At 42.9% G+C, this 15,448-nt stretch overlaps 1 protein-coding gene across 3 annotated transcripts in view; it reads right to left on the bottom strand.

The window, feature by feature from the left end:
• Nucleotides 1-667: 667 nt before the first annotated feature.
• ADPGK (ADP-dependent glucokinase) overlaps nucleotides 668-15,448 on the bottom strand; it is a 34,903-nt gene continuing 20,122 nt past the window's right edge. The window contains exons 4-7 of one of the 3 annotated variants that reach the window (XM_011976912.1): nucleotides 7,828-7,948; nucleotides 3,897-4,093; nucleotides 3,144-3,242; nucleotides 668-1,304 (exon numbers count right to left, since the gene is read on the bottom strand). In XM_011976912.1, coding sequence (XP_011832302.1) covers nucleotides 750-1,304; nucleotides 3,144-3,242; nucleotides 3,897-4,093; nucleotides 7,828-7,948 — 972 coding nt within the window. In that variant the 3' untranslated portion in view covers nucleotides 668-749. The remainder of the gene's footprint in view (nucleotides 1,305-3,143; nucleotides 3,243-3,896; nucleotides 4,094-7,827; nucleotides 7,949-15,448) is intronic. The other 2 variants (XM_011976913.1, XM_011976915.1) reach the window with 2 other exon arrangements.

Genomic DNA, 15,448 nt, shown 5'->3' on the forward strand with positions numbered 1-15,448 from the left:
AAGTTCAGCTCGGGCCACGTGAACCTTTCACCAGCCAGCCTATAACCTATGGAGCCAGGACAGGAAAGCACGATCCTTCAGCTCACGACGCCACCAGGCTTCTAGACAACTGCAGAATGAACGAGTCCCTCAGAGGCTCCCCAGCCCCTGCTGCCATCATAAAGCACAGGAGGGATTGTTTTGTCCTTAGCGGCTCTGTCCTAAATTTGAGAGCAGGAGACTGAGAAGGTTATACTCATTAAATATTGTCATTGTAACACTGAATGGAAATGATGATCCTTGCCCATGGACACTGAGCTGAGAGAGAGAGGAACCTCACATGAGGCTTTCCTAGAGACCAGGATGTTGGGTGAGTGGGCGTGCACTTCTCAAGTGGGCAAGGAAGGAGTGCTTTTCTCCAGCTGACATGCTCTCAGGGGTGAAGAAGTTTGGCTTAAAATACTAGATGGCGCCGCATAAACTAGGGATTTAGGAACTGAGTTTTTAGCTCTGTGACACACAACATAAAAAACAAAAATCCAGTCTCATTAGTTAAATTCTGATTAAAACCTGAAATGTTTTTATGGCGTTGCCAACAGGCTGGAATGTATCTGATACAGTTTAATCTGCTTTTATTTCTTTGGCTGTCTTCCAACTAGATTTACGAACAGTTCTGACCCTCTCAATCCTATTTTCCAAACCACTTTCTTCCTGTAATTCTTAAGTTGGCTAGTTCTCCTTCCTCAGAAAAATTACCCCTAACAATCTTCCTAATAGTGAGGGTGTACTTCTGAATAGAAGAGTCCTTCGGCTGAAATGGCATCTCCAAGGCCTACAGTTCGAATGGGGTCTTTACACACCAACACTGGTGTGAAGTGGAAGGATATTCCCTCTCTGTGCCATTCTACTACTGGCTTGTTTGGGTTTAATACAATCCTGGAGCCTGCCTCCGAATGGGAAGTCATGAACTCTTGGGGTGCCCTCAGAGACACTCGGCTAGTGTCTATGGTTTCTGTGGCGCAGGCCTGTGTCCCAGCCACACGAGCTCCTGCAGCCACGGCTGCCAGCTGGTTGGCCCAGTGTCCATCCACAGTTGCCAGGATGTGGTAGACCAGTGTGTGGAAATGGATCCTGGTGAGATCCGAGGCTCTGCTTTTACTCCTCCCGTGTTCTTTCAAGATCCAGAAGAGGATGTCACTGACCATGCCCACATCAGGAACCCCGTTCCACGAAGAGAGAGAAGAGTGAGGTCCAGATGCCGACTGGGTGAGAAATAACAGCTCCTGTTCATTCAGCCCAAGAGAAGTCACCACAGGAAAGACCTGCTAACAAAAACAATGACAGGTCTCTCTCTGATGGAGATAACCTGGCTCCTAAGAATGTCCCATGACATAGCCAGTTACTAAATGAAAATGAAATAGAAATGGCTCATTTGTTTTTAAAGGTGAGAAGAAAAACCCAAACAAAAGCTATACTGAGAAACACCAAGAGTGAGCCCAACTGTAAACTATGGACTTTGGGTGCTGATGATGTGCCTGTGTAGGCTCACTAGTTATAATAAATGTGCCACTCTGGTGCAGGCTGCTGGCAGTGGGGGAGGCTGTGTGTGTGAGGGGACTGGGAATATATGGGAACTCTCTTGGATTCTGCTGTATTTTGCTGCGCACCTAATTATTACCGTAAAAAAAAAATGAAGTCTACTAAAAAAAAAAAAAAAAAAAAAAGAACAACAGTCAGCCCTCCATATCCGTGGGTTCAACCAACCTCAAATGGAAAACAGAGTATTCGAGGATGTGGAACCTGCAGATAGGGAGGGCCAACTTGTCTAATCCACAGATTCCATGGGGCCACCTGCAGGATGTAAACATCTGCAGATTCTGGTATCTGGGAAGGGTTCTGGAATACACTCCCCACCCCCTGGCCCACACACTGCTGATGACGAGGGATGACTGTATACTGAAATACCATTTTTTCATCTGTCAGACTGATATAAATGCAAATTTTAACATTCTGGTAGCAAGGATATGAGGGAACAAGCATTTGTAAAGAATGCCAGTGGGAAGTAAACTGGTATAATTCTCATGGAGGGCAAGCTGGCAATCTCAAAATTACAAATGCTTTCTTATGCTCCAATCCAGCTGTTCTTCTTCTGAAAATTTCTCATACATATGGACTTGCTCACACGCAAAATAAAATCATGTATCAAGTCGTTCACTGCAGCACTGTGTGTAACAGCAAAGGGCAGTAAATAACCAATATGTCCATCAAGAAGGTTCAGGTTAAGTAAACAGAGGTACATCTACACATTCATTTTAACCATGTGGCTGTGAAAAGACAGAGGATACTCTCCATGTTAGTGATGCAGGAAGATCTCCAAGATATATTTAGTGAAAAAAAGAGCAAAGTGAAGAACAGTGTATTCAGTAGGCTATGCTATCTTTTTGGGGAAAAGCCGATGGAAAAGGAAAATCAGGATATATTTCCGTATTTTCTTATACTTGTACAAAAGAACTCTGGAAATAAACTGATGAAGGTTACAAGTAGGGAAGGGGAGGAAGTAGGAGGGAGACTTCATTGCATATCTTTTCATAGTTTTGGAGTATTTTTAACCAAATGAATATATAACCAATTAAGAAGATTAGGTAACAAGAGATTACCAGGTGAGATACTTGCCTGAGTTCATGAAGCTGGGGAGTGCAACGCTGGCATGCTAACCCAGGTCTCCAAAGCTTGTGTTCTGAAGCCTCACCTGCTCGGATTTATACTAATCACTGCTGCTGCCCAGAGGCAGGCGCCGAACACCCAGATGCCTGAGGAAGGAGGGAGGTTCCCCCAAAGTTTCTTTGCTTTGAGCTTCTTGAAATTCAACTGAAAACAGCTGAGCTGGGCTTTCAGTTTTCTCCACTCACTTTCTACTTTCCCATTCCAGAGGAGAAATATCGACAAATCTGTCAGTTACGTAACTTTAACCTAGTAGGAGACACTACTGTTTCAGAACAGTCCTGGATCCTTATTTGGATCTCCATGGACTTGATTCTGAGTGACACAAACCTACATGTCAGTGAGCCAGTCCCTGAGCCCAAACAGATGGTCCCACTGCACAAAAAAGCTTCTCTGCAAGGCTCTATGAGGATCAGGGCCAAACAATGGTCCCATGTGGTTACCTGATGCACAATGCTGCTCATGAGCTCCCTGTTGGTCATACTGGCCAGCTCTAGGTGAACTGGAATACCAGTGGGGATGTCAGAAATGGAGGTTACAACCTGCAAAGAGAAGAAGATAAGCACTGCCATTAGAAATAGAAGGAAGTAAAGAAAGGGGGAAAATAGATCAGATCCTGAGAGGCGGTTCCTCCTGGTAATGGCCTTCTTTGCATGCTCACGAGAGCTACAACCAATGTGGGTCCCCCACCGCCTCTGTGGACAAGGGACACTTTTCCCACCAGGGAAGACTAGGCTGTGCAGAGCCATCAGGGATACAGAATCAGAGATGACAAAGAAGTGTCCCTGTATATTCATGTGGCCAGCCTATTCCTGGGACCTAAATGGAGCAGTTCACTTAGACTGCTGTACGAATCTGTAGGAGTTGCAGCATAGCTGATGTGAAGTGAGATGATACAAATAACACAAAGGACACAAACTACAAACCCTGCAGCTTGCAACCACGGTCAGTTTAGCACAGGATGCAGAGGCTCAGGCAAGAAGATGTTCTGACCTGTCCTACTCAAGCTGCTGCCCACATCTGTAGGGATACAGTGAGGTGCCTCACTGCAGCAGGAGGCAAGCTCCACAGCCAGCTGCCAAGATTATGTCCCTGCGAGGCCAGGACCTAAGACAAGGCAGCAGATGCCAAGAGAGGCTGGAACCTGAAGAAAACCACCAGCTGAGATCTGTGAAATTCTGTAACAGTGCCATTACCTCCAAGAGTCTCTTCCTCTGGAGCTCCTTGCTTTGTCCCTCCATCATGTGCAATCCAGAGAGGACCACCAGGTCTGGCTGAAACTCCTCCAGGCTAGACACAAACACCTCCAGCATATTCATGGCCCCGTTGGAGAGGTCGTGAGAGAAGATGAATCGGTTGGCATGGGGAGCTTTTAACTGGCCCCACTCCTCCCCTGGAAAAACCCAGTCAACACAATGGGAAGAAAAGGAAGAGGCTTTAGGTCTCCTAGCTGTGGGGGCACTTTCAGCCACCTCACAGGCTTGGAGCCTTGGCTCCAAGCAGGCTGGTTTCTGGCTGAGGAGACCCTGGCAACAACGGTCTAAGGTCAGCATGGCACTGCAAGAAACAAACCAAAAACCTAAACCCAAACCCAACCAAGAAACAGAAACATAGTATGGGTGCTATATGCCTTTTTCAGGGTAATTAGCTCCCCGAGTCCCAGGAGAGCCCTACCGTCCACTGAGCTCTCAAACACAGTAGAGACAGTACAGAACAGCAGCATGACTTCCAAATACCAGCATACAGTGCGCAGAACGCACGCCCTGCAGACAGTACCGGCTGTCATTGTTTAAAGCACATTCTTCCTCACAGCATTGCCCTGAGCATCTTTCATTCAGTTGGAACTTAAGCAGGCTGAATTCCTTCCCAACAGCCAAGCTCACTGCATCTCCTCTTCCCTGCTGCCCATCAGTGGTTTCTGGGCACCTGATCCAAAGGGTCAGACTATCTGGCTGCTCCAGTTGCTTCTATGTGAGTTGCTTTGGAGGAATGACTGTTTAAGACAAAGTTTAAGTGCTAGTTCCTCCCTTAATATGAAGCCTTTCCTAACTCTACCACCCCTAAGCAGACTTGATTACCTCCATTCCAGAGCCACCACTGTACCCTAATACAGGACTGAGGCACATGATTTTGCAATTACTCTTTCTTTTTTTCTTTCTTTTTTTTTTGAGATGGAGTTTTGCTCTGTTGCCGAGGTTGAAGCGCAATGGTGCGATCTCGGCTCACTGCAACCACTGCCTCCCAGGTTCAAGTGATTCTCCTGCCTCAGCCTCCCAAGTAGCTGGGATTACAGATACCCACCACCACACCCGGCTAATTTTTGTATTTTTAGTAGAGATGGAATTTCACCATGTTGGCCAGACTGGTCTTAAAACTCCTGACCTCAGGTGATCTGCCAGCCTCGGCCTTCCAAAGTGCTGGGATTACAGGCGTCTGAGCCACCACGCCCAGCCTGTAATTACTTTTTCCAAGTGTCTATCTCTGGCAGTAAACTGTGAGCTGAGGGCAGGGCCTGTGTCATCCTCTATCATATTCCTTCTGCGTCACGCTGCGTCTGGCATATAGCCATGGGAAAGAATTAAAAGAACAAGCAAATAAGAGAACAGATTGATGACCTAAATGCCCATGACAACAAAAAATATGGTTATGAACTCCAAATCCAACATTCTGCAAATCAACAAAGACTCTGTACAATGAGAAAAATACATTACATTGATATTCTCCAGAGAGCAAGACATGAACTCAACCCTTGAATAGTGACACTGCCAGGAAATACGACCTGATTGAATCTAGGAAAAAGGAGCCACACCGTATTCAAAATACACTGCTTCAGGAAGTGACAGAGGCAAAAACAAACAGGCTTCTGCAAGGCAAGGACGAGAAGAACCATGCAGAGCTGCTTGCTGTTTCCACAGGACACAGGGCAGAGGGGTGGCCCGAGAAGCAAATGGATCGAATTCTGCCTGTAATGGTAGTTAGCGCCCCTCTTTCCTCACAAAGTGTTGTATTCATTTCTGCAAGCAATCTCTTCTCAATGTATCATCCTGCCCTCAGCTGGTAAGTCAGCAAAACCTCTACATAGTGACTCACTGGATTCCCAGCCCAAGCCTGACGATGGGCTTCTCTGGGGAGGTTTGGTAAGAAAGAATGTGAAAAAAAAGTGGACACATCCCTTGGAATGTCCCTATTGATGTCAGAGAGAAACTGGGGATGGATTTCTGTTGAGAGAGCTGAGCCCAGGACTGCTGCCACCAGTCTAGGCTCCCTCCTTGGACCTAGGAAAATGTCACCTCACAAAGTTTAATGGAAGTCCACTGCTTTGTACGCAGAAAAGGCATAGGAAAGAAAAACTGAAGTGTGACGCTTATAAACCCAAGGATGGAGACACTCTTTGTGAGGTGAGCTGTGCTGTCTCCTTAACTACATACAAGGCACAGCTGTCCAATACATCATGAAAGTCTTGCTGAAGACATAAGACTCTCCACTCTGTAGTCACCAGGGAAAATGACAAACCAGGAATCACAAAGCTCCCCAGTTCATGCTGTGGGTGCCAAAAAAAAAGTGACATGAATCTGGAACTCATGGCAGCAATACCTCAGAGGCTCATCTTTAGCAATTCCAGACCCTTCCAGTCCACAGTCAGGGCATTCTTTTATTTTATTTTTATTTTTTTTGAGATGGAGTCTCGTTCTGTCGCCCAGGCTGGAGTGCAGTGGTGCAATCTCGGTTCACTGCAACCTCCACCTCCCAGGCTCAAGCAATTCTCTGCCTCAGCCTACCGAGTAGCTGGGATTACAGATGCCCGCTACCACACCTGGCTAATTTTTGTATTTTTAGTAGAGAAGGGGTTTCACCATCTTGGCCAAGCTGATCTTGAACTCCTGACCTCGTGATCTACCTGCTGCAGCCTCACAAAGTGCTGGCATTACAGGTGTGAGCCACAGTGCGCAGCCAGGTCATCTTTTCATCCAGGCTGCTCACAGTGTTTCCACACACCAACCAATCTCTTAATCCTTACCACAATGATCAGGCAGCAAAAACTATCACTCTTACTTCCCACCTGGGAAAACTAAAGCTGAGAAACTCAAAAACTCGTGTAGCATTAAGTATGAACTGCCTAAGTCAACAGTGTTTCCCTAATTTTCAGACCCTATCCTTCCTTACTTCCCAGCTGATTCTAGTAAAGACCCAAAAGAGAACCAGAACATGTTACAACTCTTTTTCTACCTGGAGAAAGGCATAAATTTCAAGAAACAACATAGTTCATATCTTGTGTTAAAGTTAATTACTCTAGTAGAGAAGATTCTCTTAATTGACTTGGAAGTAGTTCACTAAAGAGTATTAAGTGCTGCTTCAAGGTACCAATTAGTCTGTTTAGATGCTTGAGTCTTAAATATGAATTAACAATGTGTTGAATGAGAAACTCAAGAGTCTGAGTTCTGAGCAGAGGGAAAAATACAGCAGGAAATACACAGGATCAAAGTATGTCCAAGTATTTAAGATTTTCTCAGAAACCAGATGCCTAATCTATGTAACACATAAAATCTGCAGGGAAGAGGGGATGGGATGCAGTGGGTGTGGATTTATTAACATTAGAACATCTGATGGGAAACAATATAGTGATGTTAAATACAAAACACTTCCACTCACACACCCAAGGAAAAATAAAATGCTCCAGAGAAACTTGCCAGTAGCTTGGAATCAACCCCAAGCAGCTAGGAAGAGTCAGTCAGAAAGGCCTAGGGCAGAATCCAGCACAGAGCTGAATGGATGCTACCTGCCTTTCTCTTCTCTTAGTCATAAAGGAAAACTTTATATATGTGTGTTTAACACATTTTCATTTTTATTTGAGATGCCTGCTTTCCTACAGTCTGATTTATCTTGGCTTCAGAGCAATTCTGGTTGTAGACCTGGAAATTTTCTTCCATGTTGTAATACTCTATCAGTCTCCCTTGAGACAATGGCCAGTATCAGCTCAGTAGAACCAATAGGTCAGGAAACGTTCAGTATGGCAAAAACAGGATCCTGCTGATTTACCAAGATAAATTTCTGGCACAGTCGCACCCCAATCTGACAATACACAGTCCCCTGACTGGTCTTGCCACCATTACTTACTCATTTCCTTACCTGCTTGATACTCTAAAATGAGGTGGAACTCATCCACTTCCTGCAATGACTCTGGTGGAACAAAGACATTGTCATCAAGAAGCTCATGTAGCTTTGGACCAACTGGACCGCAAAGAAGAACCTGGAGACAAGCAACACGAAGTCCATCAGGAGCCCCGTTCCTTGCCCCACAGAACCTCAACAGTACCCCAGGACAGTACATTCAGGCTGATTCTAATCATTTCAACAAAATATTGGAATCCAAATCTAATTTTGAAAGCTGTTGGTTTGGAGGTGTGCAGCAGAAGGCATGTCACCAGGGCTAAGGCCTCTGGAGGGTATGACCATAATGTACCCAGAACTGAGAGGCTGACAAAAGAACTGTGTCACAGCCATCAGGCACCTATGCAGCTGCTGCATCTCATTCCCTCTGCTGAGGACTGCATGTTTGTGTCACCTCCCCAAATTTAGATGGTGAAGCCCAAACCCCCATGTGGCTTATTTGGAGATAGGGCTTTTGGAAGGTAATTAATATGAAATGAGGTCATAATGGTGAGTTGAGGTCCTAATCAGATAGAACTGGTGGCCTGATAAGAAAAGAGAGAGAGATCAATCTCTCTCCCGCGACTGCGTGCACCAAGGACAGGACATGTGGGAACACACTGAGAAGGTGGCCACCTGCAAGCCAAGAAGAGACTTCTCACCAGAAGCCACACCTTGCTGGAACCTTGATCTGGGGCTTTCCAGTCTCCACTGTGAGAAAATAAACTTCTGTTGCTTGAGACCCTAAGTTTATGGTATTTTGCTACTATGACAGCCAAAGAAGACCCTACCCCCACTTTCTTTACTCACTCACACCTTGTGCACGCAAAGAGACATGGGATGTTGTCTGCAACAAAGCTGCCAGATGAAAACTGTTTGAGTTTTTATACGGTATAAAAACAGTTTCTGGATCACCATATCCTCAACCGGGTGACCTCATTTGTGGAATAAAATTCTCTCCCATTACTGAACTGTTACGTGAATAGGACAGCCTTTTCAATATGAGAATTAAAGAGCATCCCAACTGAGAGACTTCAGGGGAAGGGGCTCTGCAGCTTTTCCAAAACCTTTTTCTTCAACTCCAACCAGGGCCTCCCTCTGGCTATTCTTTCTAGAAGCCATTTCTTATCTGTTCTTGTTCCTCAACTCCAATAAGCCATTGTTTTTGCCACACCATTCAAGGCCAGGCTAGCAGACTCAAAACCACTGAACAATGAAGACTGCACTGAGATTTAAAGGAAAGTCCCCAGAGACTGTCAACACTGCTTCACATTTTTTTTTTCTTTTTTTTTTTGAGACAGAGTTTTGCTCTGTTGCCCGGGCTGGAGTGCAGTGGTACAACCATAGCTCACCACAGCCTTGACCTCCCAGGCTCAAGCGATCCTCCTGCCTCAGCCTCCAGAGTAGCTGGGACTATAGGCATGAGTCACCAGGCCTGGCTAATTTTTTATTTTTATTTTTAATAGAGACAAGGTCTCACTATGTTGCCCAGGCTAGTCTTGAACTCCTGAGCTCAAGAGATCTCAGCCTCCCAAATTGCTAGGATTACAGGCATAAGACAACATGCTCGGCCCATTTCAGATTTAATATGTCCCACCCAGAAGCTTCAAAAGGCATTAACTTGCTAATTAACTGCTTATATAGACGGCTTTGTACAGAGGTACTTTTGTGTTATCTAAGAAATCCCGGCTTCTGGATAAAAATATACTCCTCTCCCTTTTCTGCCTTGACACATGCCCTTTACTTGCCAATTCTGAAAGTTTTGCCCCAACCACTTTACTTCCTTTCTCTAATTCTTGGCTAGTGCTCCACTTCCAAGATGAGACAACGAGGGCCACAGGCCATATTTACCCTCCTGCCTGAAACAACAAAAAAGACAAAATGTATGAAACAATGGTTTTCAAAACATTGTGTGAACATCAGACAATAAAGGACGACCCCTAAAAAAACAGGAATAAACTGGCCAGGCACGGTGGCTCATGCCTGTAAGCCCAGCACTTTGGGAGGCTGAGATAGGCAGATCACTTGAGGTCAGGAGTTCAAGACCAGCCTGGCCAACATGGTGAAACCCTATCTCTACCAAAAATACAAAAAATTTAGCTAGGCGTGGTGGCGTACACCTGTAATCCCAGCTACTCAGGAGGCTGAGGCAGAAGAATCACTTGAACCTGGGAGGTAGAGAGCCAAGATCATGCCACTGCACTTTAGCATGGGCGACAAAGCAACACTCTTGTCTCAAAAAAAAAAAAAAAAAAAAAAAAAAAAAGAAACAGGAATAAATTTAGTAAGCCCTACAAACATCTCAGCATATTACTGTAAAAGAATTTCCAGGTATACGGAACCTGAAAGAATTTATCACTAGCAGACTCCCACTAGAAGCAATGTTAAAAGAAGTCCTTCTGGCAGAAGGGAGAATGACATGAGATGGAAATATGTTTTTGTATTTTTTTGAGACGGAGTCGCTCAGGCTGGAGTACAGTGGTGTGATCTCGGCTCACTGTAACCTCCACCTCTTGCATTTAAGTGATTCTCCCGCCTCAGCCTCCCAAGTAACTGGGATTATGGACACGCACCACCACGCTTGGCTAATTTTTTTTTTTTTTGTATTTTTAGTAGAGATGGGGTTTCACCATGTTGGGTGAAACAACCTGACCGTGTCAGGCTGGTCTTGAACTCCTGACCTCAAGTGATCTGCCCATCTTGGCCTTCCAAAGTGCTGCAATTACAGGCATGAGCCACCGTGCCCAGCCAGAAATACGGATCTAAACAAAGAAATGAAGAACAACAGAAATGGTAATGCTAGATAAGTACATAAGATTATTTTTCTTATTATTTAAATCTCTTTAAGAGATAACTGAAGAAAAGTACTAACAAATGTAGTGTGAGGTTTGTAACATGCAGAAGTCAAGTATTTCACAATGATCGTATAAACATTGGAGGGAGAGAAGTACAGGCATACCTCATTTTATTGTGCTTCACTTTACTGTGCTCTGCAGATACTGCAGTTTTTACAAATTGACAGTCTGTGGCAACCCTGTGGTCCCCTCTGGGCACCACTTTTCCAACAGCATGTAATCACTTCGTGTCTCTGTCACATTCTGGTTGTTCTCACATTTCGAAGTTTTTCATTATTATGTCTGTTATGGTGATCAGTGATCTTTGATGGATGCTACTATTATAACTGTTTTGGGACACCACAGATCATTCCCACATAAGACAGTGAACTTAATCGATAAATAATTTATGTGTTCTGACCACTCCATGGACCGGCTGTTCCCGTCTCTCGCCCTCTCCTTGGGCCTCACTAAAATTTCCTGAGACATAACAATATTGAAATTAGGCCAGTTAATAACCCTACAATGGCCTCCGTGTGTTCAAGTGAATGGAAGAATTGCACATCTCTAACTTTAAATCAAAAGCTAGAAGTGATTAAACTTAGCAAAGAAGGCATGTAGAAAGCTGAGAAAAGCCTTTTATGCTGTTAGCCAAGTTGTGAATGCAAAAAGTCCTTGAAGGAAATTAAAAGTGCTACTCTAGTGAACATACGAATATAAGAAAGCAAAACAAAACAAAACAAAAACAAAAAACAACAACAAAAAGAAAGCAAAACAGCCCTATTGCTGATATGAGAAAGTTTGAATGGTCTGGATAGCAGATCAAACAAGCTACAACATTCCCTTAAGCCAAAGCCTAATCCAGAGCAATGCCCTACTCTCTCCAATTCTATGAAGGCTGAGAGAGGTGAGGAAGCTGCAAAAGAAAAGTTGGAAGCTAGCAGAGGTTGGTTCATGAGGTTTAAGGAAAGAAGCTGTCTCCACAACATAAAAATGCAAGGTGAAGCAGCAAGTGCTGATGTAGAAGCTGCAGCAACTTATCCAAAAGATCTAGCTAAGATCACTGATGAACATGGCTGCACTAAACAACAGGTTTGATGTACACAAAACAGCCTTCTGTTGTAGGGTAATGCTGGATAAGTACATAAGATAATTTTAAGAAGGTGCCATCTAGGACTTTCAGAGCTGGAGAGCAGAAGTCAATGCCTACCTTCAAAGCTTCAAAGAACAAACTGACTCTCTTGTTGGGGCTAACACAGCTGGTGACTAAATTGAAGCCAATGCTCACTGACCATTCTGGAAAATTCTAGGATCCCTAAGTATGATGCTAAATCTACTCTGCCTGTGTTCTATAAATGGAACAATAAAGCCTGAATGACAGCATACCTGTTTACAGTTTAATAGGCATTTTAAGCCCACTGTTCATAACTACTGCTCACAAAAAAAAAAAAAAAAAAATTGTTTAAAGTATCACTGCTCATTGACAGTATTCCTAGTCGCCCAAGAGCTCTGCTGGAAATGTATAAGGAGAAGGATGATGTTTTCATGCCCGCTAACGCAACATCCATTCTGCAACCCATAAATTAAGAAGTTATTTTGACTTTTTTTCTTGAGACAGAGTCTGGATCTGTCACCCAGGCTGGAGTATAGTAGCCTGATCTCAGTCCACTGCAATCTCCTTCAAGTGATTCTTGTGCCTGAGCCTCCTGAGTAGCTGGGACTGCAGGCGTGCACTACCACACCTGGCTAGTTTTTGTATTTTTAGTAGAGATGGGGTTTCACCATGTTGGCCAGACTGGTCTCAAACTCCCAGCCTCAAGTGATCTGCCCACCTTAGCCTCTCAAAGTGCTAGGATTACAGGCATGAGCCACTGCACCTGGCTAGAATTTTGACTTTCAAGTCTATTATTTAAGAAATACATTTCATAAGGCTATAGCTGCCATAGATAATAACTCCTCTGATGGATCTGGGCAAATAAACTGAAAACCTCTGGAAACAATTTACCATTCTAAATACCATTAAGAACATTTATGATTTATAGGAGGAAGGCAGCATATCGACATTAACAGGAGTTTCAAAGAAGTTGATTCTAACCCTCTTGGACACCTTTGAGATTCAAGACTTCAGTAAAGGAAGTAACTGCAGATGAGGTGAAAATAGCAAGAGAACTAGAATGAGCAGTGGGGCCTGAAGATATGACTGAATTACTGTATTCTTCATGACAAAACTTGAACAGATAGAGTTGCTTCTTATGGATGAGCAAAGACAGTGGTTTTTTGAGATGGAATCTACTCCTAGTAAAGATGCTGTGAATATTGTTGAAATGACAACAAAAGATTTAAAGAGTATTACATACACTTAGTTGATAATGGCAAATAGCAGGAAGGTTTGAGAGGACTGCCTCCAATTTTTAAAAGTTTTTTAATTTTTCATTTTTAGAGACAGGAATTTGCTCTATCACCCAACCTAGAGTGCAGTGGCACAATCATAGCTCACAGTAGCCTCAAACTCCTAGGCTTACGAGATCTTCCTGCCTCAGCTTCCCAAGTAGCTGAGATGATAAGCACGTGCCACCATGCCCAGCTAATTAAAAAACTTTTTTTTTTAGAGATGGGGTCTCGCTATGTTGCCCAGGCTCAAGTGATCCTCCTGCCTTATTCTCCCAAAGTGCTGGGATTACAGGTGTGAGCCACTGTACCTCGCCTGATTCCAATTTTGAATGAAGTTCCACTGTGGGTAAAGTGCTATCAAACAGCATCACATGCTACAGAGAAATCTTTTGCAAAAGGAAGAGTTAACTGATGTGGCAAATGTCATTGTTTTATTTTAAGAAATTGCCACAGCCACCCCAACCTGCAGCCACCACCCTGAACAGCAAGCAGCCATCAATATCAAGGCAAAGTACTGCCAGCAAAAAGATTATGACTGTCTGAAAGCTCAGATAATTGTTAACATTTATGGGTAACAAAGTACTCTAAAATTGTGTACACTTTTTTTTTTAGACATAATGGTACTGCACACTTACTTGACTACAGTACAGTGTAAACATAACTTTTAATGCACTGTGAAACAAAATTCATGCGATTCATTCTATTGCAGTATTTGTTTTATTGCAGTGGTCTAGAACCAAACATGCAGTATCCTGAGGTATGCCTGTTATCACTTGAAAGTAGACTGTGATAGGCTAAAGATATACAGTATAAACTCTAATGCAACCACTAAGAAAAAAAGAATTATACCTAGTAAAGAAGATAAAATGAAATCATAGAAAATAATCCAAAAGAGTACAGAAAAAGAGGGAAAAAGGATAGAGATGGGACAAATAGCAAACAAATAGCAAGATGCCAGATTTAAACCTAACCTGATATATCAATAATCACATTAGATGTAAACAGTCTAAACACTCCGATTAAAAGGCAGAGACTGTCAAAGTGGGTTAAAAAGCAAGTCCCAACTATATGCTGTCTATTAAAAAATACACTTTAAAGTAAAAAGATGCAAATAGATTAAAAGCACAAGGACGGAAAAAGATATACCATGCCAATACTAATCAAATGAAAGCTGGAATGGCTATTTCAATCAAAATAGATTTCAGAGCAAAGAAAATTATGAAATGATTTTATTTATCCCTAGTAATAATAAAGGAATTAATTCATGAAAGGGATGTAACAATCCTAAACATTTATATACCTAATAAGAGTTTCAAAATACATAAAGTAAAATGTTACAGAACTATAAAGGAAATAGACAAGTATCCAAAATTACAGTTGGAGATGTCAACATCCCTCTTAATAATTGACAGATAAAATAGACAAAAAAAAAAAAAAAAAAAAAAGTAAGAATATAAAAGACTTGACTTGAACACTATCAATCAACCTCACCTAATTGACATTTACAGAACATTCGACCCAACAACAGAAAGGCTTATGTACATTCTTGAAACTTTCAAGTACACACAGAACCTCACCAAGATAGACCATATTCTGTGCCATAAAAACGTATCTAAAACTTAGTAGGATTCAGGTCATAGAAAGCATATTTTCTGACCATACTGAAATTGAAATAGAAATCAATAACAGAAAGACATCTGGAAAATTCCCAAATATTTAGAAACTAAATAACATACCTCTAAGTAGTCCATGAATGGGCTATTAAATGGCACATCTCAATAAATCAAAGGGATATTAGTATTTTGAATTGAATGAAAATAAAAATAACATATCCCAATCTTTGGGATGCAGCTAAAGCAGTACTTAGGGGATATTTATATCACTAAACCCCTATATGAGAAAACAGGAAAGGTCTCAAATCAATGACTGTAGCTTCTCACATTAGGAAACTAGAAAAAGAAGAGCAAGTTAAATCTGAAGCAAGCAAAATCCAAGGAAAATAGAAAAATAGAGAAAAATCAATTAACCAAAAGCTAATTACTTATTAATAAGAGCAATAAAATTTATAAACCTCTAGCCAAACTGATCAGAAAAAAAAGAAGATACAGGTCGGACAGCTTTGAAGAGACCAGTGGTTCTCCCAGCACGGAGGTTGAGATCTGAGAAGAGACAGACTGCCTGCTCAAGTGGGTCACTGACCCCTGAGTAGCCTAACTGGGAGACATCCCCCACTAGGTGCAGAACCTCACACCTCACACAGCTGGGCACACCTCTGACACGAAGCTTCCAGAGCAAGAATCAGACAGCAACACTCGATGTTCAGCAATATTCTATCTTCTGCAGCCTCCGCTGCTGATACCCAGGCAAACAGGGCC

This window comes from Mandrillus leucophaeus, unplaced genomic scaffold (assembly GCF_000951045.1).
Source record: "Mandrillus leucophaeus isolate KB7577 unplaced genomic scaffold, Mleu.le_1.0 Scaffold1708, whole genome shotgun sequence".
NCBI classification, from domain to species: Eukaryota; Metazoa; Chordata; class Mammalia; order Primates; family Cercopithecidae; genus Mandrillus; species Mandrillus leucophaeus.